Source organism: Miniopterus natalensis, chromosome 8 (genome assembly GCF_054644295.1).
Source record: "Miniopterus natalensis isolate mMinNat1 chromosome 8, mMinNat1.hap1, whole genome shotgun sequence".
In the NCBI taxonomy this organism is placed as follows: domain Eukaryota; kingdom Metazoa; phylum Chordata; class Mammalia; order Chiroptera; family Miniopteridae; genus Miniopterus; species Miniopterus natalensis.
In genome coordinates this window covers 55,384,156-55,406,781 of record NC_142088.1, presented here as the reverse complement: position 1 = coordinate 55,406,781, position 22,626 = coordinate 55,384,156, and the positions used below count along the sequence as shown (strand labels likewise).

The 22,626-nt window shown below is 42.0% G+C and overlaps 1 protein-coding gene across 2 annotated transcripts in view; it reads right to left on the bottom strand.

The window, feature by feature from the left end:
- Positions 1 to 22,626, bottom strand: part of CACNB4 (calcium voltage-gated channel auxiliary subunit beta 4) — a 202,629-nt gene that overhangs the window by 5,642 nt on the left and 174,361 nt on the right. For both annotated transcript variants that reach the window (XM_016205765.2, XM_087819856.1), the window contains 4 exons: positions 20,587 to 20,696; positions 15,164 to 15,315; positions 13,344 to 13,439; positions 157 to 342 (listed from right to left, as the gene is read on the bottom strand). In XM_016205765.2, the coding sequence (XP_016061251.1) occupies positions 157 to 342; positions 13,344 to 13,439; positions 15,164 to 15,315; positions 20,587 to 20,696 (544 nt within the window). The remainder of the gene's footprint in view (positions 1 to 156; positions 343 to 13,343; positions 13,440 to 15,163; positions 15,316 to 20,586; positions 20,697 to 22,626) is intronic.

The following is a 22,626-nucleotide window of genomic DNA, read 5'->3' as shown; positions in this document are numbered from 1 at the left end:
GGAGAGATCGTGATTAAATAATATTTTGGATTTTTAAAAAATATAATACCCACACATGGTTCCCTCTTCAGATCAAGGACAACCCCAGCCTCTATCCCAATCAAGTTCTCTATAGAATCTTAAGGTTGTCAAAGCACAAGTGAAAAGCGACAATACCTGTAACCCAGAAATCGCTGTGGGATATGGGGAGAGCGCTGTGGAGCCCAAATTCCTGCCGAGCAGCGGGGTCATAGGGGTGCTACTTGTTGTGTGGGTGGCACGCCAGTATGCCTCCAGGTACTCTCCCAGGTGCTCACACGCATCCTCCAGCTGGTTTTCATCCAATATAACATCAAACATTTCCTGCAAGGAAAACCCATTTCACTTATGCTGCACGTTTCAGGCAGTGAAGTCTAAAATTCTACTTGACGTGGGTCACAGCATTTCTAATGTCTAGTGGCAAACATCAGGTTTGAAGGGCTGTGCTGGCAGTTTCTGAAGTTAAAGTCGAGTGAAGAGCTTCACAGGCAACCAGGTGCAAACCTGGACACCGACATAAAAAATGGGAGTGCTCGTTAAATACTTAGAGTTTTCATTATTTAGAAGAAAAAGAAGAGGTGTTATAGGTAGAATATAGTGAAAAGATAATGTATGCACATCTTTATCTGTACCTTCCAATAGAGTTGAATTATACTTAGCTCAGAATATGAGAGAAGCAATTAATGGTACTGAAAGAGGAGTTCTAAAAATGTTAGGGCAATGACCATATCATTGGGATAAACATTTCATCTCCCCAAGTAACTATGTTGAAGGGAATACCATTTACTTAGGTAATTTCCAGACAGTTTGTGAAAATGATGCCATCCGTCTCACGATAAAATAATGTGGAAAGAAGATTTAGGATTAATGCTAGAAAACCCCATGACAGTGGTTTCTGCTAACAGGAGATCACTGTGTGAAATCTGTGAAATGATTAAATAAGTCGGGAACCAGGAGTCTTTAACTGTGGGAGGGGAGGGGTGTCACACAAGAAGTATCTGGCGTTCGTGTTTCGAGCAGTAACAACTTCATTTGGCCTATGGTCAAGGAGTATCCTTCTGCCCCAAAGGAGCAGAGTGGCCCTTCAGCCACTGTAGTGTGATCAGGGACACAGAATATACCTAGGACACAGATTCCCTGGAGGGACAGTCCGAAAGCCATGGCAGAGAGAAAAGCTATTCCATCGGAAGTGAACCCCAACTATCAACAGCTGGATCTGCACCTCCTCTCTTCCGCCACCTCCACCACCTGCTTTTATGAGCTTTTATTCCTGGAAATGGAATGAAACAGGGTTACTGCGTCAGCACTAATACTGCGGCGGGACTGCAGGTGACAGGCAACAGGGTGACTCTGGCCGGCGGCGGGTCAACTGACTCCTCGTCGGTGCGAGGGCTTCCTGAGGCCGAAGGCACCACGGAAACGATTTCTCCCCCAACAGTTACTATCTGAATGTTTTCATCATATTATTCTCTTTACTGAACATTCTGACCCTGAATAAGGAGACTTCGGTCCAAACCGACTGGTGTTTGAGAAGACTCAGCCAAATCAGCTTCCGTGGAAACCTTTCCCCCACAAGGACATTTAGTAGAAGATTTTGGAGGGTTTTCTGCCTATTGATTCACTGAATGTTTACTCAGTACCTATTTGGTGCGAGGCATTGTGGGTGTACAGTCACAAAGAAAACAGACAATACCCTTGTGCTCAAGAAACATAGTCTGGTAGGAGAGGCACGTCTTGAAGTCCTTAATAATCTATGTCACTCTGGGACTTTTAAGTTGAGCAATAAAGAGACTGAGTCCGTTAAGGTTTGGAGCTACAGCTTAAAGTTCTGGATTTGGAAGGAGGCCCGGAGAGACATGCGAAAGTTGAACTTAGGAGGAAAAGGAAATTATGAGTAAGTGAAAGAATTCTATCTGTGGAGGTGAGAGAACAAAACAGATAAAGAGAAGCAAAGACACAATGGAAGACAGAGACCATATGGCCCATGAGAGACTGGGAAAGCAGCCAGTTCCTACAGTTCCATGAACGTCTATCCCTTCAAAAAATCCCCTTTTCCACTAAAGTAACTCAAGAGAGTTTCTGTTTCTTGCAATTAAAAGCCGCCTCCCCCATTAATGTAAAGTTTCAGCAGTTACTTTATAAATATAGCCTGAGAATTGTCCATAATGTTCTGATATAAACGTTGCATTCTTCTATGGCACTGCAGTACTAACTTGAGTAGGACAAGAACTGCCTTACCCCAAAGAGCACACACAGACTCGGACAAAGACGGATGACACAGGAAGAAGAGGAAACTGGCCACCACTGGAACGAAGGACCACTCTGTCAGCCACTCCAGGCTCAAACTGTTAGCAAGCTCTGGACTGTATGTTGTTTGGTGTCAGCTGTTTATATAATTTTATTTATATTAACTGTAAGCTGTTTATTTATGTAATTCAATTACATAGGCCTCACTCTATAATGTGGTTCCTCCCCAATGTGTAGCCTCAATAAGTCATATCCTTGCTTTCATAAAGTCCCAAGCTAAAGATCCCTCCAGGGACACCTGAACTGGGGGGGTCCTGACTATCACAGCCATGACTGCAAAGCCCAGAGATGGAAAACTAGGTAAGCAGCAGCTATTGCAGAAAGTTATTTGAAAGAGGCTTATATCTACCGGACTGTCCCACATGTTACATGGTCGTAGCTACAGGCACAATTAAAAATACACTTAAGCACAAGTAATTTTAATGAAGTATTTCTCTTTGCTAATAGAATTTGTCTATATCAGCATATGGCTGTTTGCTTAAGGTGCAATCATTTCTAGGAAACTGTGTGTTTGCACTGCTGAAAAAGACAGCTATACGATGCAAGATGAAACTGCGTTTCAGCTTTCAAAAGCACAGAGGAGAGCAAGTTTCAGTTCTGAGTGAAATACTGGCATGCAACTTGTTTTCATGTATCTGTGACAATTTTTCTTTTGAACTGTTTAGGAAAATGAGTAGACCAGTATTAGAAAGTGAGTATCATGGGAAAACAGTTTAAAATTATAAATGAAATTCAAAGAGAAGCAGCCCAATGAATTATGCAAACCAGCTTTGTCTGTTTTCATAAACTGAAAGCTTCAAGTCTAGTCAGCTTCTTCCTGTGCAGTCGTGAGGCCTCCAGCATGGGACAGGAATTCAGAGAGCTCCCCAGTTAGCAGAAGAGGGCGTGAGTAACGGGTAGTCACAGGCCGTGAACAGTCACTCACTCCATGATGTCATGCCCTTGGTGACTGCCCGAGATAAGGGTGATGCTGGGCTGTTTTCAAAGCACTGCCACGGCAAACATCTCTGACATCTTATGATAGGACACCTTCAGCTGAGGGGAAATAATGTGGCCACTGAAGTTCATAAGAAGTGAACAAAGGAGCCCTGGACGGTGTTTCCCAGTGGTTAGAGCATCGGCCCGTGCACGGAAGGGCCAAGGGTTCAGTTCCCAGTCAAGGGCACGTACCTGGGTTGCAGGTTCAATACCTGGCCCTAGTCATCGGGGCATGTGCAGGAGGTAACCAATCCATGTGTCTCTCTCACATTGATGTTTCTCTCTCACTCTCTTCCCCTCCCCCCCTTTTACTCTCTCAAAAAATCAACAGAAAAAATGTCCTCGGGTGAAGATGAGCATAAAAAATAAAGTGAACAAACGAGTCGAAACAAGCCATTAGAAAACCAACCCTTTTCTGGATAAGCTCTTCCAGGAAAATGAAGTACTAAAGCATTATAAATGACGACAGTGAAAAACATGCCTTTAGCCCATCCAGTGGTTCAGAGAGTGAAACTGATAGGAAAGGAGGAAAGGAAACGGTTGAAGCTGAATAAAGTGAAAATGAAGACGACGCTCTGCAATGTTGTGTTTTTCTAAACTGTGAGTACTTAAGGACCTGTCGGGCTCTCCACTGACCGAGCATCACAGGCCTTCCTCGGGAAGGCACCTGGATTCGGGCAGCCGGCCGCCCTGCTCGCCCGGGACTGAGCGGGGCCCTGGGACTGTCAGGCCAAGTCTGGAGAGTCTGGGAGGCACTGGAATGGTGGGTCGTCGTAGTGTTTACAGAAGACAGAGCGCTCTTTAGTTCCTACACTGGAGCAGGCTCCACTTCTTCCGTTTACACTGTTTGGGAGGGAATATACAGAGCGGGGGTGGGCAAGTCTTTCTTTATGACTATGAAACACGTACTTTCTAGCATAGAGGGGAGACTCTCACTAAAACTAACATAATTTCTAGTATCTATCACCTAGGAAGTTGCTATTGAACATCTTAAATAAAACATTTATAAAATTTAGAACTAATTTTGCAGTTGAATTTTAACTTTTTTTTTAAGTTGATGCCTTATTGAATATTTCCTATCTAGGAGATTGAATATATATAGACTTTCCCATGATATATGCATTGCTTTACATTTATTTGCTATCCATACATAAAACCTCCTATGGGACAACTTTCCTATTTCTAAGTGGAAAAAAAGAAAGAACAGGGGTGAGAATACTTTTTTTTCTTTGCTATTGAAATATAAAGACCCTGAATCTGCCGCCACCATTAAAAAAAAAAAGACTGGCAAACACCATTCAGTAAAATAAAATGAACGGTAGACATGTAAAGCTAGTTACAAAATAACCAACCAGTGCTTCTTTCCTATCAAAACGGCATTCTTTATATTACTAATGCTTTTTAAGTCCTGAGTACTTAACTCACTGGTCAACTAGTGATAGGAAACTGAACTGTAAGTTAAAGGGATTTTCCAAGATTTAGGAGGTCTACCAATAGTATGGGGCACTAGCCAGTTAGTCTCAGGCGCAGTTTCCACTTTCATGAGCTAGACTGGAAAGACCATCAGGATTCTTGCCACTAACTGGTGGGGAGAACATGAAAGAAAAAACATCAGTGACTTTGGTCCCTTCTAGTTGCTCTCTTTTAATAATCTGTGACATTCATTATGAGGCCGCCCTCCACCCAGGCCATCCTTACCCTTTAAAGATTATAAAAAGATCTACCATGTTGTCTACAGAAAAGGCACTCCGTGTTTTGAAGTTCCTGGTAACCCAAAGCTGTAAGTCAGCACTGGTGGGGGTGAGCTATCCCTAACTCCATACACCCACGGTGGGTGGCTGAGTCCTGGCGTTAAGCGTAGTGTCCTTTGGACCGAGAGAAACAAGATCCCACATGGCCTCGTTTCATGAAGGAAACATCTGAAACCGATTACTCTTTTTCAAAAGCTGTTATAGATTAAATTATGAACATCCAGGGGCTCCATAATAATGAATGCACCAGTGGGGACCGCACTTCAAATAGATGGCTGAATCCACCCGATTCTAAATAATTCAGATAAAATGATTGTAAAAGGGCCATGGAAAAATGACTACTGTGACAGGAATGCGATCAATGATACTGGGCACTATCACTCACTTCAGAGTTCTTGTGTTTAATAGAATAAATCTGAGTCCATTCAGCAATGGAAAATAAAGGGTGACAGATGAGAACTACTATGGTTACTGTAACGTTAGAGGTTTGCAAGACTGTGGAGGAGATGAGTTCCCCTCTTGCAGAGAGAGTGATCAATGTCATTTTACACACACGAAAAAAATTACATCGCTCAAAGAGCCTCTAGGTCAGCTTTTGGTAACACAAGCCAGCTTGTAACTAAGTAGGATTAAAGGATTACATTTCCTTTATAGATTCAATTGTCTGCCTATCTGCTTTTCTCACCGTGCATTATGTAGCTCATATAGTACTGGGGCCATCTGAACTTTGGACTTCTTAAAATGTACTATTTTCAAATCCTCTGAAAAGGAAATGGGTACAATACCTGGTAGAAGCCAAATGAAATCTAAGAATATACTGTAGAGATGTATGTTATAAATACAAATTCAGGCAGGTCATATAAAAAAGTATATATGAAATGGGCTTGTGGGTCCTAATCACATAGGCCCTTTTCTGTCTGCATCCCACCTTTTATTCTGTGAATCGAGAGGGGGCAATGAAGGAAAGTCCTCCCTCTTCCAGAGTAGAACTATTCAGGAGCCCATCCTCCCAGCCTGTCTCTCTATTGTGGCAGATCAAAAATGGCCACCAATTTTTGACACTTTCCATGTCGAGATGGAGGCTATGCTCCCTCTCCTTGAATCTGGGAAGCCTCTGTGACTCTGACTAGCAGAAATCTGTGGGAGTGATGCTGTGCCTGGATCTAAGCCCAGTATTTAAGTTTGAGATATTGGGATACTTGCTCTTGGAGCCCTGGGAGCTGCCATGTAAGAAGCATATTCCCTGTTGAAGAGACTCCACGGAAAGGCCCTGAAACTACACAGAGAGGGAGAGGAGCCGGCTGGCCCCAGCCTTCCAGCCATCCCTCCTCAGGGACCAGGTCAGCTGTCAGCTGAATCCCACCAACTCAGCTGGTGGTTGGTTGAAGTCACTAAGTTTTGAGGTAGTTGTTTGCACAGTAATAGAAAACTAGAACAACAACAGACAACGAAAACAGTCATAGATAACTAGAACTAATAAATAACTAGTTGTTTGCCCAGTAATAGATAACTAGAACCTTGTCCCATGAAATTCAGGGGAAACAGTTTGCCACCCCAAAATATGCCTTTCTGGGATATTGATTATTTTAAGCTGGTTATTTTTAAGAAACTAAAGTCTCAGGAATAACCTACGGCCTGCCCCCTAAGTGTCTAAAAGGAATTTAGATAGAGGACCTGCTCCAGGAAGGGAGATATTATCACAGATAACAGTAGTTAAATATGAATTAGGTATGAGGCACAGTGAGGAACCCAGCAAGGCCCATTTGTTCACAGTCCTCTTTGTGTTCCATTGTTAAAGATGCTCCAGCAAATATTTACTTAAAAATTTGCTCCATCCCCATATGAATTGCTTTCCTGCTCTCTGAAGCTCCCCCCCCCCGCCCCTTCTTCTAAGCTTAAAATGGTATAAAACATTTAACCGCCAGATTTCTCCTTGGGTCCTATATTCTATGTAATCCCTGTACGTACATAACTAATTAAATTAGGTTATTTTCTCCTGCTAACCTGTCTAATGTCAATTTGAATATTAGACCAGCCAGAAAAACTAAGAGGGGGAAACTTCCCTCTGCCCCACAAAACCCATGATTTCTCTCCAGGAGAACATGTAACCACCAGCCTGTTCCACTCACTATCTAAAGTCCTGTTGAAGGAGAACAGAGGCCTCATGCTGACTCTGGCCAAGGGAAATGACATCTAGAAAGCGAGTCTTAGTTTCCCCATTAGTAAAACAAGGAGGTTGGCCCGGATCAGTCATTCCCTAGAAGCATTTCCTGAAACGCTACACCCATAGAATGCTCTGTGGAAAAATGGTGCTATAGTCAAAATTTAGGGAAAGCACTGCACACTATTTGTCTGAATGGAGACATAAAATGCTCAGTATTAAGGCCTCTGCAGTCTACCTTTGTTTTTGCAAGTGTTTTCTCAAACGTTTTTGGTATTAGAACTCTTTCCTCAACATACCTGTTGGCAGTGTATGGTACCCATGTCAGGAAATACACACCAGGTTCTCCTAAAGGTCCCTTTTTGCTTCCACAGTCCCAGGGTCTAGGGTTCATTTGTCTGGTTACAGAGTTAACTTCTTTCAGTGCTCTTTTAGACTTCCCTTTCTGAGGACTCTTGCCTTTAATTTCTTAGCAGTGGGGGACTCTGCCAGTGCAATCTGCTGACTTTAGAGACTGGAGATACAGTGGCAAATGAAGCAAGTTGCAAATTCTCCTAAAGAAACTAAAATGGCACAGTGATCACCAATCTTTAGATGACAATTATAATTATGGTCTTGAAATAAAGCAGGGACAAATGCAGACACATTTTTAGATTACTACTAGTTCTTAATCATCCAGGGATTTCTTCAGGCATGCCAAAACAGAGCGTACAATTCCTTCTTAGCATGACAAACGCTATTCACAAAATACCAAACGAACACGTTTAATAATGTAAACAGTGTTTAAAAATATTAAATGCAAGGTAACCCTGCTTATTCAGATTGCTTGTTTACAATTCTAAGTTATCTGACCAATTACATAAAACAAGGAATTCTGTATCTCGCTGAGAGATCTTCCAACTGTTTGAGGCTGCCTGAAATTCCTGACATGGGGACATGTCCTAAGGCAACTCACAGTATTATTTGCATTTAGAATGCACATATCTTTTCTTGGTTCCAGCTATTTCAGATGCAATAAGTTGCATAATATGCACAACTGCTCAATTATTGATCCTCTTAGCAGTAAAATACCTCATTTTAATAGGACACAAGTGTTTTCTCTAGTAATTATTAGGAATAAATGTTAGAAAAAGCAAATTAACAAGAAACAAGTTTAATTCACTCAAAATGTATCTCAAGAAATTATTTACGGAGAATTCTTATAACATTATTACCCCAAACTTGTGCATATATTGATCTAATCCAGTGGTTCTCAACCTGGAGTGATTTGTTTTTCCCCTTAGAGGGCACGTGACAATGTCTGGAGATGCTTTGGGTTGTCACACTTGGGGGTTGCTAATGACCAGAGATGCTATGAAACATCTTACAATGCACAGAACTGCCAACAGAAAATTATCCAGCCTAAAATGTCATTAGTGCTGAGGTGGAGGAACCCTGGTCTAAACCATTGTTTAATCCATGAGATTTATGACCTACCAAATTGTTTACAAAAAGTTGATTTAACAAACTAATCTTATTAGTCTATATACTCTTTGAAGGCAGGAACATGCCTCTGTATCTCTCACACCTAGCGAGGTACCAGGCCTAATGCTTAACTAATGTTTGCTGAATGTATTTTCATACTTGCCAGGAGGGTTAACTGCAGATGAGCCACATGGAAGTGAGATGACTAAATAATTGGAGTCTGTGTGGGTTAACCACACGGAGACATGGATACCACGTCCTCAGATATGCCCACATGGTTGTTACTGTTGTAATTAGCTAGTTATTAATATTAATTACAGGAAGAAAGCAAAGGGAAGGCATTCTTGGTCATCTAGGCAACTTCACCAGGAAGCTGCAACCTCACACTCCCCAGGGAACCTTCGGTCCATTCCCTGCAGATCACTGGGGGAAGGGACTGGACAAAGGGGAAGATGGGTGCATGCACTGTGAGGTGAGGGTGACAGAGGGAAGGTACTTGCCTGTCAGTCTAAACTGGAAACAAAGATAATTGGCTAGTGGGGGTGGAGCTACTGTAAGATCAAAAAATCTGAAAAGGTTAAAATCCCCAGACAAAGGAATTCTCTCTCTCTTGTTCCTCTGGCTTTGCTCCTGCTTCCCTGCACTCATTTGTGTTCCCTCCACAGCCATGTGACCCTAGAAGCTACATGGCCCATGGTCATGCAGCCCCACATGTAATGGACTGCAGCTGGGAACACAAGCTAAGCTAGCCTGATGCTGGACTGGACTGAGCAAATACGGAGCAGAAACTCTGGGCAATGGCTTTAATCCTAGCTCTGCTGAGGACACAGCTGGACTTTTTCCATGGTGGGATGGAGGGAGAGGGGACCTTGGAAAGTCAGGGGTCTAATCCCATACAACTAAATATTACTTATTCTCCCATGTGAGTCTCAGAAAATTCCTTTTCTCATGACATCACAAGAAACCTACTTCCACCGACAACTGGTGGGGACACGAAGAGCTCCCCACAGAATAACATGGTGACCTCAAGAAGTACCTGATCTTAATGGTGTTTTGAAACAGTGGAGATATCATCTGACTTCGTGTGCCTTATTTTTATATTCTCCTCTTCCTTGGGCTGGCTCCATAACCCGCATGCTGGTCATTTCCAAAATCTAGATAGGATCAGAGTCTTGGAGTTGAGAAGGAATCTTAGATACCATATCCATATCTTAGATAACTTACCATACCCATAGCCTTCACCAGAGGAGATTCCTTTCACAGTACCTCTGACATCGGTTCACAGAGCCTGCTCCACCCCTACCGGAGATGAACAGCTCACTACTTAGAAACCCAGCCCATTGTTTTTGGCATTTGCATTTGGACATACTTGTGAAATGCCTTCCTCCTCGTGGGTCAATCTGACCATTCTGCCAAGTGAAAATAGACAGGCCTAACTGCTCTTATGTCCATTCAGACCGGCTCCTGGAAACTCCCACTGATCTTAGCACCACCTCTGGGACCTCACAGAATCAGCCACCCTCACAGTGCAGACCTTCCTACATTTGTGAAAAACATGGCAAAGAAGATACTAATCTGTGTTTTTCTTTTTGTATTTTCTCCTGCTCTTGCCTACCATTCAAGCAGGTGGGAGGGTCTGTTCTTTGTCTGGTATGGGGGTTGTGGGGTGGGAGAATAGGGGCTGTGGCAGGAAATTGCCAGCTCTCCATTTCCCCTCCTGGGTTTTGTTTCCTAAAAGCCTGAATGGGTTGGAGAGATTTTGCTAATTACCTCTGGAAACAAAAGGAGGTGGGGGTGCTTTTAGTACAACCAAAGCAGAGGAAGTTCCTTTAATAGCACCAAGAGGAGAAAAGAGGAAGACGCCTCCGTCCCTCAGACAGAGAAGAAAGGGAGCTCACTTGCCAATGTCCCAGAGAGGAGGGGCTATATGTCTCCCTGCCTTGCCAAAGATCCCCTGTTCCACGTGAGGTCTGACGCAGAAGAGCATCCATCCTGGTGGATCATGTGGACCTGGTGAATGACTTTCTGAAGTGGAACTTGCCCCCTCACTCCCTCAACTTCCTCACCAACCAGACCCTTATGACTTGTAGTCTTTGGTCTGCCCTGGATTAGGGTAAAGGTGGCTGCAAGCATAGCTAAGTATTCTGCTTGCCCAGTGGGATGGGGGTCAAAATAGAAAATGGACTATTTCTTGCGTGGGCAAATTGGGGACCAGAGATTCAGCTACACTACATAGCTATGAGTAGAAATGGAGTGGCATAGCGGACGGAGGTTTGCCAGATCTAGGGTTGAATCTTGGGGCTCATTTACTAAGTCCTACCTCTAACAAGTTTCTTAACCAGGAACTTAGCTTTCTCCTCTAGAAAGTAAGGATAATGTTATTTACTCGGGCAGTCATAGAGGGGCACTCTCAGATCTCCCCTTGAGTTAGAGAACCTGCTGTGATGAGTGTAGGAGGCAGACAGATTGGGCTGCTGCACCTACAGGATCCAACACAGCATTCAAGCTGAGGCCAAGCTCTCCCCAGTCTGCTCCCTGTCAATGCCGGAGCACAGCATGGGGACTGGAGCCTGGACATTTCTGCCCAACAAGAGACTCCTCTAATGGGCAATCCTTCCTCTGGGAATCCTCATCTACAGGACTGAGATTGTCTCAAGGCTGCATCGCAGTCTGAGGCTCTCCCTACCCTTCTCCTTCCTTCCCCCTCTCCTGCAGCAGGTCTGAAGGCTCTCCCTGCCAGCTCCCTTTTATCTCTCATACACATTTTCTTCAGTAAATCTGCACTTCTAATTCCATTTAGGTCTCTGCTTTCCGGAAGACCCCAACTGATACAATTATTCTTATAAGACTGTTCTAAAAATTGGAAACAATAGCATAGTTCCTGGCTTTTGGTAGCTGATCAGTAAAGGCTAGTGTCCTTCAACTGGGTAACACATTCTTCTATATTTGCTCACTGCTTTAATCATACAGTCCACCGGGTAAGCGGACTTCATTAGTAGACAATGTGAAGTTAGACTTCTTGACATAGCACTCCAGACTCCAAGCTATCCAAACTATCTGCAGGCAGGTAACCCGGTGTGCGTGCGTACGTGTGTGCATGCGTGTGTTTATGTGAATAGTTGGGTAGGATTGTGAGGGGAGGAAATTGGTTTTGGAACCAGATAAATCATAAATCTAAGCCAAAATTTGCTGTGTGACCTTAGAGAAATCATTTCACCTCTCTGTCTTTAGTTGCCTCAACTATATAATGAGGACAATACTGTTTATCTTACTAGGTAACTGTGAGGATCAGAGATAATCTATGTAAAACATCTAGCATGGTGTCTGGCCCGTTGTAAGCGTCTAATAAAGGGTGCACTATCATGCTTATTGCCTGTACATGCTTTCATTCATTCACTAAATATTTATTGTGGGCCTACTATGATAGGAGTGTGAGACACAACAGTAAACCAGACAGGCACAGATCCTTACAGAGTCTGACAGGTTAGGCAAGTACATTCAGTAATTATAACAAATACTTAGGTGCTGCTTATTATGTGCCAGACACTGTTCTAAGAGCTTCACCACATACTCACTCTTTGAGTCTTTACACGAACCCAATGAGGTAGGTACATGCTGAAAATTACATAACTAGGGATGAAATCCTAGTGTGGACTCTAACTCAAGCAGTCTGGCTCCAGAATCTGTATTTTTAAAAATCCTCACCCAAGGACAGAGAGGAAGAGAGAGAGAGGGGTGGGGAGAGATTCGAGAGAGAAACATCGATCAGTTGCGGGGATCGAACCTGCAACTCAGGTATGCACCCCAACCGGGAATCGAACCGACAACCTTTCCGTACACAGGGTGACTCTCAGCCAGCTGAGCCACTCGGGCTGGGCCAGAGGCTGTACTTTTAACAGCTATGCTGCGTTGTCTCTGTAAACATCTGAAATGAATTTTATGCTTCCACAGAGCATAAGCAATACTTACATCAGTATAAATCTAGTGAATCAAATCATTAGTAAAAAGTTATTTCCTTTAGAGAAACAGGCATAGAACTAGTAAGCTGGCTGGGCAGGCGTAGGCACTGATCAGCCAATGGTGACCCGCGTGATAGCAATTACCGCCCCCCCACCCACCTCCCAGCATTTGCTTGGCTGCCAACTCAGCAGCTGTTTTCTGGCAATGGCACTAGGAGAAAAGTTGCCATCATATGGCTTTTCACCTTACTTAACCCTGACCTCTTCATCTGCTATAACCACAGGGCTCTTCTAGTTCCAATAATTCTCAACCATCAGTGTCATAATCTTTTATGCCTATCAGAACTTCCAGGCAGAAAAGTAAAGGACAGTCAAATCAGTATGTTTTCTTTTCATAACAGTGTCCACATGGCTGGATTAGTAGCTGGATGAGTCTTTGTCAGGTAATCAAGGTAGCAATAAGGACACTGGGAACCAGTTTATTTTTTATTATGTGCAGACACCACCCAGTTCTGGACGCCTGAATGTAGCCAACACGACAGCATCAGTTTGTTCCAAGAAATTCTTTAGGTTTATGATAGCATACCATTTTCACCATCAGTCTAGAATAAAAATGACAATGCTAATATGGGGAAAAAAACCCCACACCCACCAACCTCTCCTGACTAGTCAAGAATGAGTAAGACAAAAAATGATTGTACTTACTGGGGGGCATTGTGCGAGTTTATCAGCTGCCACCAGTTGCACATTTAAGTGTTTACTTTGGGATTTTCCTCTAGATTTAATCAACCGCTGTAAAACCTGATAGGAGAAGACACGAATCTGAGATACTGTCAATGAGTTGAAAGGAAATCGAATGAACTGAAACCCCTTTTCATCTTATCGTCTGTTTAGCACTGAGTATTAACAGAGAGGAAATACAATATGGCAAATCATATATATAAACTCTGTGATGACATCACCCACTTACACTGGCTCAGTTACAGTGGATTGGACATGGTCATCCTATTTGCGCTCCGTGTGAGGTCTTGGTGGGGTCTTGAGTTCCTGCCCTAGATCTTACCCAGAGATTTCAAAGAGAGCCCTGCAAAAGTGGAGGAACTGATCTGTACCGGGTCATTTATGTCCAAATTCAGTTCAGTCATATTTTGGTTCACTATCTCAATGTCAGATAAACATCAGAGTCGTTTATATATTTGGCCCTCTTTGTCACTGACAATTATTGAGGCATCCCAGTTTAATTTTCCATGAATAAGATGATTTCGTGATAGAAATCTAAGCAAAACACGTGTACTGGTAAATTGCCACATGTAAACCAGTGATATATCTGTCTTTTGGGTGCTGCTGTAACTGCATTCTGCCATATACTCTACTCTCCTTAAACTTGTTTTAGCTGAAATAGGACCCTCTCCCCAAAACAGTACTAGTGTATGAGGCTCTATGATATCTCAGCACATATGTCTACCAGAACCCCAGTTCCTGTACTTGTGAACCCCACGGTGACCGAGGGTGACTGGGGCAGGGGGTGAGAGGGGTTGAAATCTATCCCACTGCAGTGAAGGCTGCTTGAATCCCCTCTAGTCCCCTTCAAAGACACCTCCAGGTGGTGAAAGCAATTTCAATCCATTCTAATGATCCCCAAAAGGTTATGGTTTTGTCAGGATTCAAAACCAGTGCTCAGAACCAGTGCTAGGGATGGAAGGCCAAGGACATCTGAAGGGCTGGGGAAAAGCCCAGCTTCTGTATGCAATCTCCACCCATGAAAGGGGACTACTGTTCTGGTTAGAAGTTGAACTGGCATTTGAGTACTAAAATGAACTCTTGGAGGAACCAAAAAAAAAAAAAAAAAGGATGATTAAGGTAGTGCCTCCCAAGGGTCCATATTTCATATTCACTTTTTATAACATTAACAGTTTTTTAAAAATGAAAAATCAAAAGTGACCAATTTGAGGCTGTCACACTTTCATTTTTCTCTCCCCTGGTGGCAAGAGGATACATGGCAAACATCCCATGTGCTTAATCACAGAATAACTGTATTCCTCGAAAAACTCAACCTAAACACAAATGTAAGGGTCTATAATGTTTCTAGAAGAGATTTTATATGGTGATGTTTGAGTTTATATATGATAAATCTAGGTGCTAGGTACCTTTCCTGAACTATGTACTCTTTCAACTGGAGACAGAGTATAGATACAAGAATCAATATTACCCAAGAAACTTACCAAAATAGAACCCATAGCCAGAGTTTACTTTTCCTTGCCTTTCTTAATTTTTTGTTTCTATTATTATCTTGCATAACTGCCTGGTTGGCAAACCACAACAGACCATGAGCTTTTTGAAGGAATGGCCTATTTTTTATTTGCTATCTCAGAATTTCTAGAACCTTTACAAACTGTGGGAATTAAAAACTGTGCTCATTAAAAAGGGTCTAAACAAGACATTCTCTTTGCCCACTAACAAAAAGGCACAGAGAAAAAAAAAAAAAAAAGAGCTGCTAATCCTTAAGTTAGAGATGAACCAATTACCTTTGGAGATGAGACTTTTACGTGAACAATAATTGGTGCTAAAGAAGTCTTTATAAGTTGTGCTGGGTGATTGATGGTGTCTGCATCAAGAACAACCAGTTGCAAAGATCTTGCCAACTCAAAGATTCTTTCAATTTCACTTTGTACTTCCGCTACAAGGAGAAATAATAAATAACAAGTCATAGTTATTTTTATTAATTAGTTCTTATACTTAAAAAATATAGTACCCATCTTTCAGATACTTGTCTACAATGAAAAATAGAACTTTTGGAATTTACATATTCTGATCTAACTTAAGATTTTTTCCTAAAGAGAAAGAAATGTGTTGAGTTTTGCATAAAATCAAACAGTTGGTAGAAAATTTGAGATGGTTTCTCTTGATTTGCTTCTTACATCCACTCTAATATTTAGCTGTGGGTTTGTTTTTTGTTCATTTGTTTGTTTTTAATCCTCCTCAAAGGATATGTTTTTTTATTGATTTTACAGAGAGAGGAAGGGAGAGGGAGAGAGAAAGAAACATCGATCGGCTGCCTTCCATATGACACCCCAACTGGGGACTGAACCCGCAACCTGGTACGTGCCCTGATCAGAAATTGAAGCTGCTACCTTTTGGTGTATGGGACAACGCTCCAAGCAATGGAGCCACACCGGCCAGGGTATAGCTATGTTATTTTTTATTGTTGCTTTGTCTAAAGAACTTTTATTTTAGCTAAAGAAGCTGAAACCACATTCAGGAAACAACTGAGACACATGTATATAGCAACATCACACAGAGAGCAAATTACGCTGAAATATTTCTACCAATGAACAACTTATATATTAATATTTTATGATTATCTTTTTTAAAAATCCCACAATTCACCTGTTTTGACTGATGTGCTCATTTTTGTAACCCTGATTAAATGTTCTGGGTCTGCTCTTATACCTAGCATATTGCTAAGTCTTAATTTAAGTATTAGGGTCAGTGGATTGTTCTGAGGCATAATTATCTTCAGTATTATTAAAAAAACGAAGACCAGCCCGGCCGATGTGGCTCAGTGGTTGAGCATCAACCCATGAAAGTGGAGGTGACGGTTCGATTCCTGGTCAGGGCACATGCCTGGGTCGTGGGCTCCATCCCCAGTGCAGGGCGTGCAGGAGGCAGCCGATTGATGATTCTGTCTCATCATTGATATTTCTGTCTCTCTCTACCTCTCCCTTCTTCCTCTCTCTGAAATCAATAAAAACATATTTAAAAAATAAACAAACAAAAAACAACAAAGACCAATTATTAAAATGCTGCAACGCATCTAGATGCAAACCTATTTGGCAGCTGTAACAGCCAAATTATCCGAATCTGAGTGAATCTGGTCAAATGAAAAATCTAGCTATTGTCAATTTCTAAAGCAACCCAGCTATTTTTTTAAAGCAAAACAGGTTATTCATAAAAACATGTGTGGCTTTCTGAAATGTAAAAAAACTTTTAAATGTATATTTTATAAATTATCTGACTTATTGGGTCATGTCCAAAGTCTGAATTAGACTAATTTTCAGAGAGATGATCTTGTTTTGCTTTTTACTTTTTATTTTGAGCTACAGGTGTGATCTAACAATGTTGTAATCTCCGAATTACAGCGTAGACAAAGCTGCCTAATTTAAATGACTTCAAAGACAGCCTAGGAAAGGTGGTGTTGCTCTAATCAGTCTCACTGAGAAGGTCTTGTCCCAGAATGCCATGATTTGTTTTGCTTATCCAGTACAAATTCAAGTTCATGTCACCCACTAACAAGTTCTCCCTTCCATAATCAAATGGATTGACAGGGTGTGTGGGGTCATGACTGCTCAGAATTGTCATGTAGCTCTATTTTCTTGGGCTTTGCCTAATAGCACAAACTTCTCACCTCCGATGAAATCACTGATGCATAATCCATATTAGAACTATGAATTTAAACAGTCAACATATCTACCATCTTTCATATTATCTAATATCTATGGCATGGTAGATTTCATGTTGCTTTGAAAGGTGACTAGCTGTCAAGATATCAATGTAAAGAATTTGGACAGTTGGGCTTATTTGTGAAATTTTTCGGAAATTACGTTCTACATTTGTTATGGTTATAAGAGCATACCTGTCCCTTTTTTTCTCATATCAGAAATGGTTAAAAAAAAAAAAAAAAAGATTTTTCTTATGAGAGAAGTTTAAAAAATAAATTTTATTTTTATTGTAGTAAATTTCAGCCTCAGGCTGTTGGGGTATGTTCTCCATTTGTTGTTTTCATTAAACTGCCCCTGGTTTAATGTTAACTCCTGGCCAGGACTATGCCAGAACAAGTCTACATTGCTTTAAGCTTCAAATCTGAAAAAAATACTTTAGGAAGTAGCAAAAAGGCAGTGATACAACCTGGACTGCTCTGTGACAAAGAACCCTTGAGGCACTGTGAGTCTCTGCGTAAATAGCTCAGAAACACCTGGGCCTGATTTCCTCTGCACCAGCAATGAGCAAAGTGCCGTTTTGGCAGGTGCAGAGGGCAGGGCTGGCACAGCTACTGCTTAACCAACGCAGAACTCTTGGGCAATGGGCACCCTGGCTGAGCAGAGAGGTGCTCCAGCAGAGCCAACTGCAGAGACCCACAGTGTATACTGGAGTGGGTCCAATATTTGGATAATATGTATATAGTATGCAATAAATAAATTATATGTGTGATGAAGAGAAAGGCGTATTTATCTACGTAGCTAATTTTCATTTTTAAAAATATCTTTAATATGTTTAATTTAAAATATGCATATGCATAACCCATGGACACAGACAATAGTGTGGTGAAGGCCTTGGGTAGGGGGTGGGTGCAGAGTTGAAGGGGTCAATGGGGAAAAAGGGGGACAGCTGTAATACTTTCAACAGTAAAGATTTAAAAATTATGTTTTTATTGATTTTTTTTTTTTGTTCAGAGAGACAGGAAGGGAGAGGGAGAGAGAAACATCGACGTGAGAGAGAAACCTCTATCTGATCACCGCAACCTGGGCATGTGCCCTGATGGGGAATCCAATTGTTTGATCCACAATTTCCAAATTTATTTGACCATAGAAACCATTTTGGATGTAACAACCACTTAGTATCTTTTAATATTAACATTTCATGGGATGTATTCTGGAGATCTCTTTAGCAAGGCACATGAAGCCCTAACATACTGGTTTCAGTCTCTTCCTTTGCTCTCACACTGCGTCACCCACTCCCATTTTCTAAGCATGCCCTGGACAAAACTACACAATGATTTTTTATAAGCTGATGCCTTTGCACATCCTTGTCAGCCTTGAAGAACCAGCTCAAATATAACTTCTGGGATGTCTTTTTGATCCCTCTTACTCCTACCCTTCTTTTTTATACCCCTCGCTCTTTGCTCATAATTCCCTTATCAAACAGTTTGATAACTGTTTCTTCCTTCTGTTTGCTCATGGGTAAGATACTTTGTCATAATCATGTTTGCACTTCCCAAGTCTGGCATAATGCATGACAATGAACATTCGATGAAGAAATCTGTAAATGTGCATTAACAAGCGGGCAAACGGACTTAAGTGGCTCACATAGTGATTATTATAACAGATTGCCATTAAATTAACTCCATGTTTCTGGTATATGAATTTACAGAGTAAAGGGGAAAAGCAGTGAACTGACATCTACCTTGTTTCTTCTTCAATATTACACCAACTCCACCCCACCCACTCCACCGACTCTGATAACAAGTGACTAGCTAATACCGATGACTTCAACGAATATTCATGAAACCTTTGGCTGGGGCATATGTTCAGAGTAAGGTGAATTAGCTTATGCTTTTAAAGTGTCCGCTGGCCTCCAATTATACATCAGTGGAAGTCAAAGGCACTGTGAGGAGTGAGAGGAGAGTGAAAGGCAGGACAGAGAACAGATGCTTGTTTGAGAAATCTTCCATCTAATTTGGCATCCTTGTCACCCACGATCTTTGACTTTAGTCAGTTACCTAATCTGATTCATCATTGTCAACTCTGCCCTCATCACCTCCTTGAGGTGAAAACATTGTGCCTTTAAGAGTGTTTCATTCTGGCCCTGGCCAGTGTGGCTCAGTTGGTTGGAATGTTGACCCGTACACCAAAAAGTGGCAGGTTCGATTTTTGGTCAAGGCACATACCAAGGGTGCAGGTTTGATTCCTGGTTGGGGCCCGTACAGGAGGTAATGGATAGATGTTTCTCTCTCTCTTTCCCCCTTTCTCTCTCTAAAAAAAAAAAAATCCTTAAAAAAATAATTAAAAGTGTTTCACTGCATATGAGGAAGGCTCTAAATGTAGGACTAAAAAAACCCACTGATGTCTGGGATCTTGCTCTCACAAACTCTGACACCTATTTCATTTGGTAAGTTTAGCCTTCTTTCACAAAGCAACCATCAAACAGACATTTATTGATCAATTTCCATGTGCCAATTCCATGCCAGGAATAAAGACATGATACTTTGTAGTCTCTTTCTAACTTACTCAATTCTTGGCACAGCCTTCAATGAATTTTTTTTCAGTGACTTCTTGATGAGATGTTTGAGCATGCATTCTATCTGGAAATTTTATTTTTAGTTTTCAATCATCTATAGAGCTCATTTGAGTCGTTTAAAAAAAATGTAGTGGCAAAGAAGACCCTTATCTACGCACAAGTTGCCCTCAGGATGTGAATGCAAAAAAGACTCCTAGAAGGTTATGAGTAGACGACAGCACTCTTGCCAATCATGGAAACAGCAAACAGCCTTTTGCTATGAATGTTGTGATTCCGCAGCAGCATGGCCTTGCTGCGGTGGATGGTGAATCCAGCCTCCACAGCCCTGCTCAAATGTCCTGATGGAGCTAACCACGGAGAGTGTTTCTTCTTCTCCATCACGGTACATTTCAGGATGTTTTCCATCTGGTTCTCCAGGAAAGACGTATTTAAACTCCCTGGATGTCATTAATGTTGGTTACTATTTCCACTTAAAGATGTGATTATTCTGGGTACTACCAATGAGCAGTGGAAGCACCAAGTAAGAGCACCATGATCCAGCTTTCTTCTAAAGACCAGAGAAGGCTGAACATCTCACGTCCTTTCATGTCAGCTGTGACTCAGCTATGACAGATACTATTAGCCACAGTGAGAAATTTGGGCAAAGCAGAGGTGAGTGGCTTCTCAGGGTGAGGCAGTAATAGACTGGGAGAGTCCCTTGAGGATTCTTCCCACCAGACTACCAATTAGCTACCTGACTAGAGCTAAGGGAGAGGAGGCTCGGGCTGCTGCAGGACTCTGCTCCCTTCTTTTCCATGGATAGCTCTCTCTTCAGTTAATCAGCGCTCCCCCATTCAGAAAGGGGAGCAAACTGGAAAAGCCATTCACAAAAGCCACAGGTGCCAAGCCCGTCTGAAAGCACAGCTTGGAGAAGTGCCACATTTGAACATCTTACCTAGGCTGGACCGAGTGTTCGAACGTTCAATTATTGCTCTCTTGCTGGGATTATTTAGGACAGACCTCTTAGCAAGAGAAATGTCAGCTGTCACTCTCGTTATTGATATCCTATGAACAGGAACACAGGACAAAACAAGCCAGTAAAAATGTTATAGGGCTCTCCAAGTGATTTATAACCACAGTACTTAATAACCACTTTACATACTACAGTGCAACCACAGTCTAATAAACATTGGCCACAAGTATTTTAAACAAGCTTTGGCTAGTATTAAAACACAAACAGTGCAGAATACAGAAAGGTTTTGGCTATTTAACAAAAAAAACGATTGCTGTAAAATTGCAGCTCCTCCTCCACTATTGTGTGCCTTGCTGAATTCCCTCTAATGCACACCATACCATGAGGGAATCAAAACACATGAGTAAACCATGCTCTTTCTAGGAAGCAGCAGTACAATATCCCTGCAATTCACAGTTGAGTTGCTCTTGAACAAGACCTTCAAAAACTACAGATGCTCTGCCCTGGTATTTTAATGCTGCTGGTCAAAGCGGGAAATCCTCTTTGTTTTGATCGCCAAAGACAATCAGTTGGCAGCTATGTTGCATTACTGGTACCCAACAGTTAATTCATGACACATGAAGCATCTGTCCACAAGCCCAAAGGAAGGTTTTATTTCTAAGAATATGAAAAATAGGATTTCTTTTCTTCAGGCACAAGATTCTTCAGCATATTTGCATATGACTTTGAATATATATGGTGGGCAGTCATGGAAGGCAGTGTGAGAACTGTGCCAGGGTTTTTTTAAGTTAGGAAGTACCCTGCAGTCGCACAAAAGAGTAAAGCAAAGTGAAGGAGAGAGGGGTCTATTGCGTATGATTATCAAATGAGAATCTCTGGAACTTACAATTTAAAAATCTTTAGAATAACCTGGGATTGAGCAACTTCAGATTACATCTAGCTGTAGACTGCAAAGAATGCCTCTGTAAGCCAGTTGCTGCCTCCCTGGCCTCTCTCCATTCTTGTCTTCACAACCTGGCAGAGTTCCAGAGAGGAGTCAAGAAGAGCAGCACCCCCCCCTTTAGACTGTCAGCGCATCGGTTCTCCTTCGTTTTCAAACTCCTTTGGGAGTTGGAGCAGGGGAGAGGTGGAGGTATTCATAATTATTGAGTCCTGTGTCACCTCACACCTGTTTTGGGGACAACACTATCAGCACTCTCAGGAGACTCTTCACCTGACTTCAGTGACCTGAAGCCTTGGGGAGAATTAAAACTATTCCGTTTAACAAATGGTTGGAAATCGCTTCTTTACAGTAACAGACTGTGCAAAAATTCTGATGCCATTTTAGAGCAAAGTACCCTTTGCTTGTGTCATTGTATTTATAAGCTGCAGATGGTCAGGGAGTTTTAAATTTTTAGAATTTTTATGCCCTAATATATTATTTGAGGCATCTTCAAGTTGTCTCCTGCAGAAACCAAGAGTTGTGTGAAACAACTCTGGGGCTGCGTGGGCGAAGCCCGGCTTTCCCAGTGTCAATGACAGGCGAATGCCTCTGCATTTCCATTTTCTGCACTGGGGCTTTCTATATGATTTCATTGTAAAAAGCTGTTTAACTTCTAAAAGACATTGGGAAACCCTGGTCAAGTAATATTTCCTTATTTTGCCAAGAAGAAAAACTGAGACCCAGAGAGGAAGTTCCCCATGGTTAGAGGCTAAGAAGGCATAAAACACAGGCCCCCAAGCACCAGTCCAGTATCTAGCCACCTGACCTATAATTCTCTTACAGTATGTTTTCTTCTCCAGCAACCCCAGTTCACCAGATATGAGTCACAACGTCAAGTGCAGCTGCCCAGTCAGTCATGGCCAGGTGCTGCTGACAGATGGTCAGGATTTATTCAGGTTAAAGTCAGGTGAACCCCACATCTGAGCCTCCATTACTCAGGTGGCTGCTGCAGCTTGAGGCATGAAATCTCAGACAGTCCTTGTGGTCACAGCTTCTTTTATTTACAGAATAGGGCTTGCTTATTTAGTTTGTTTCTGTCT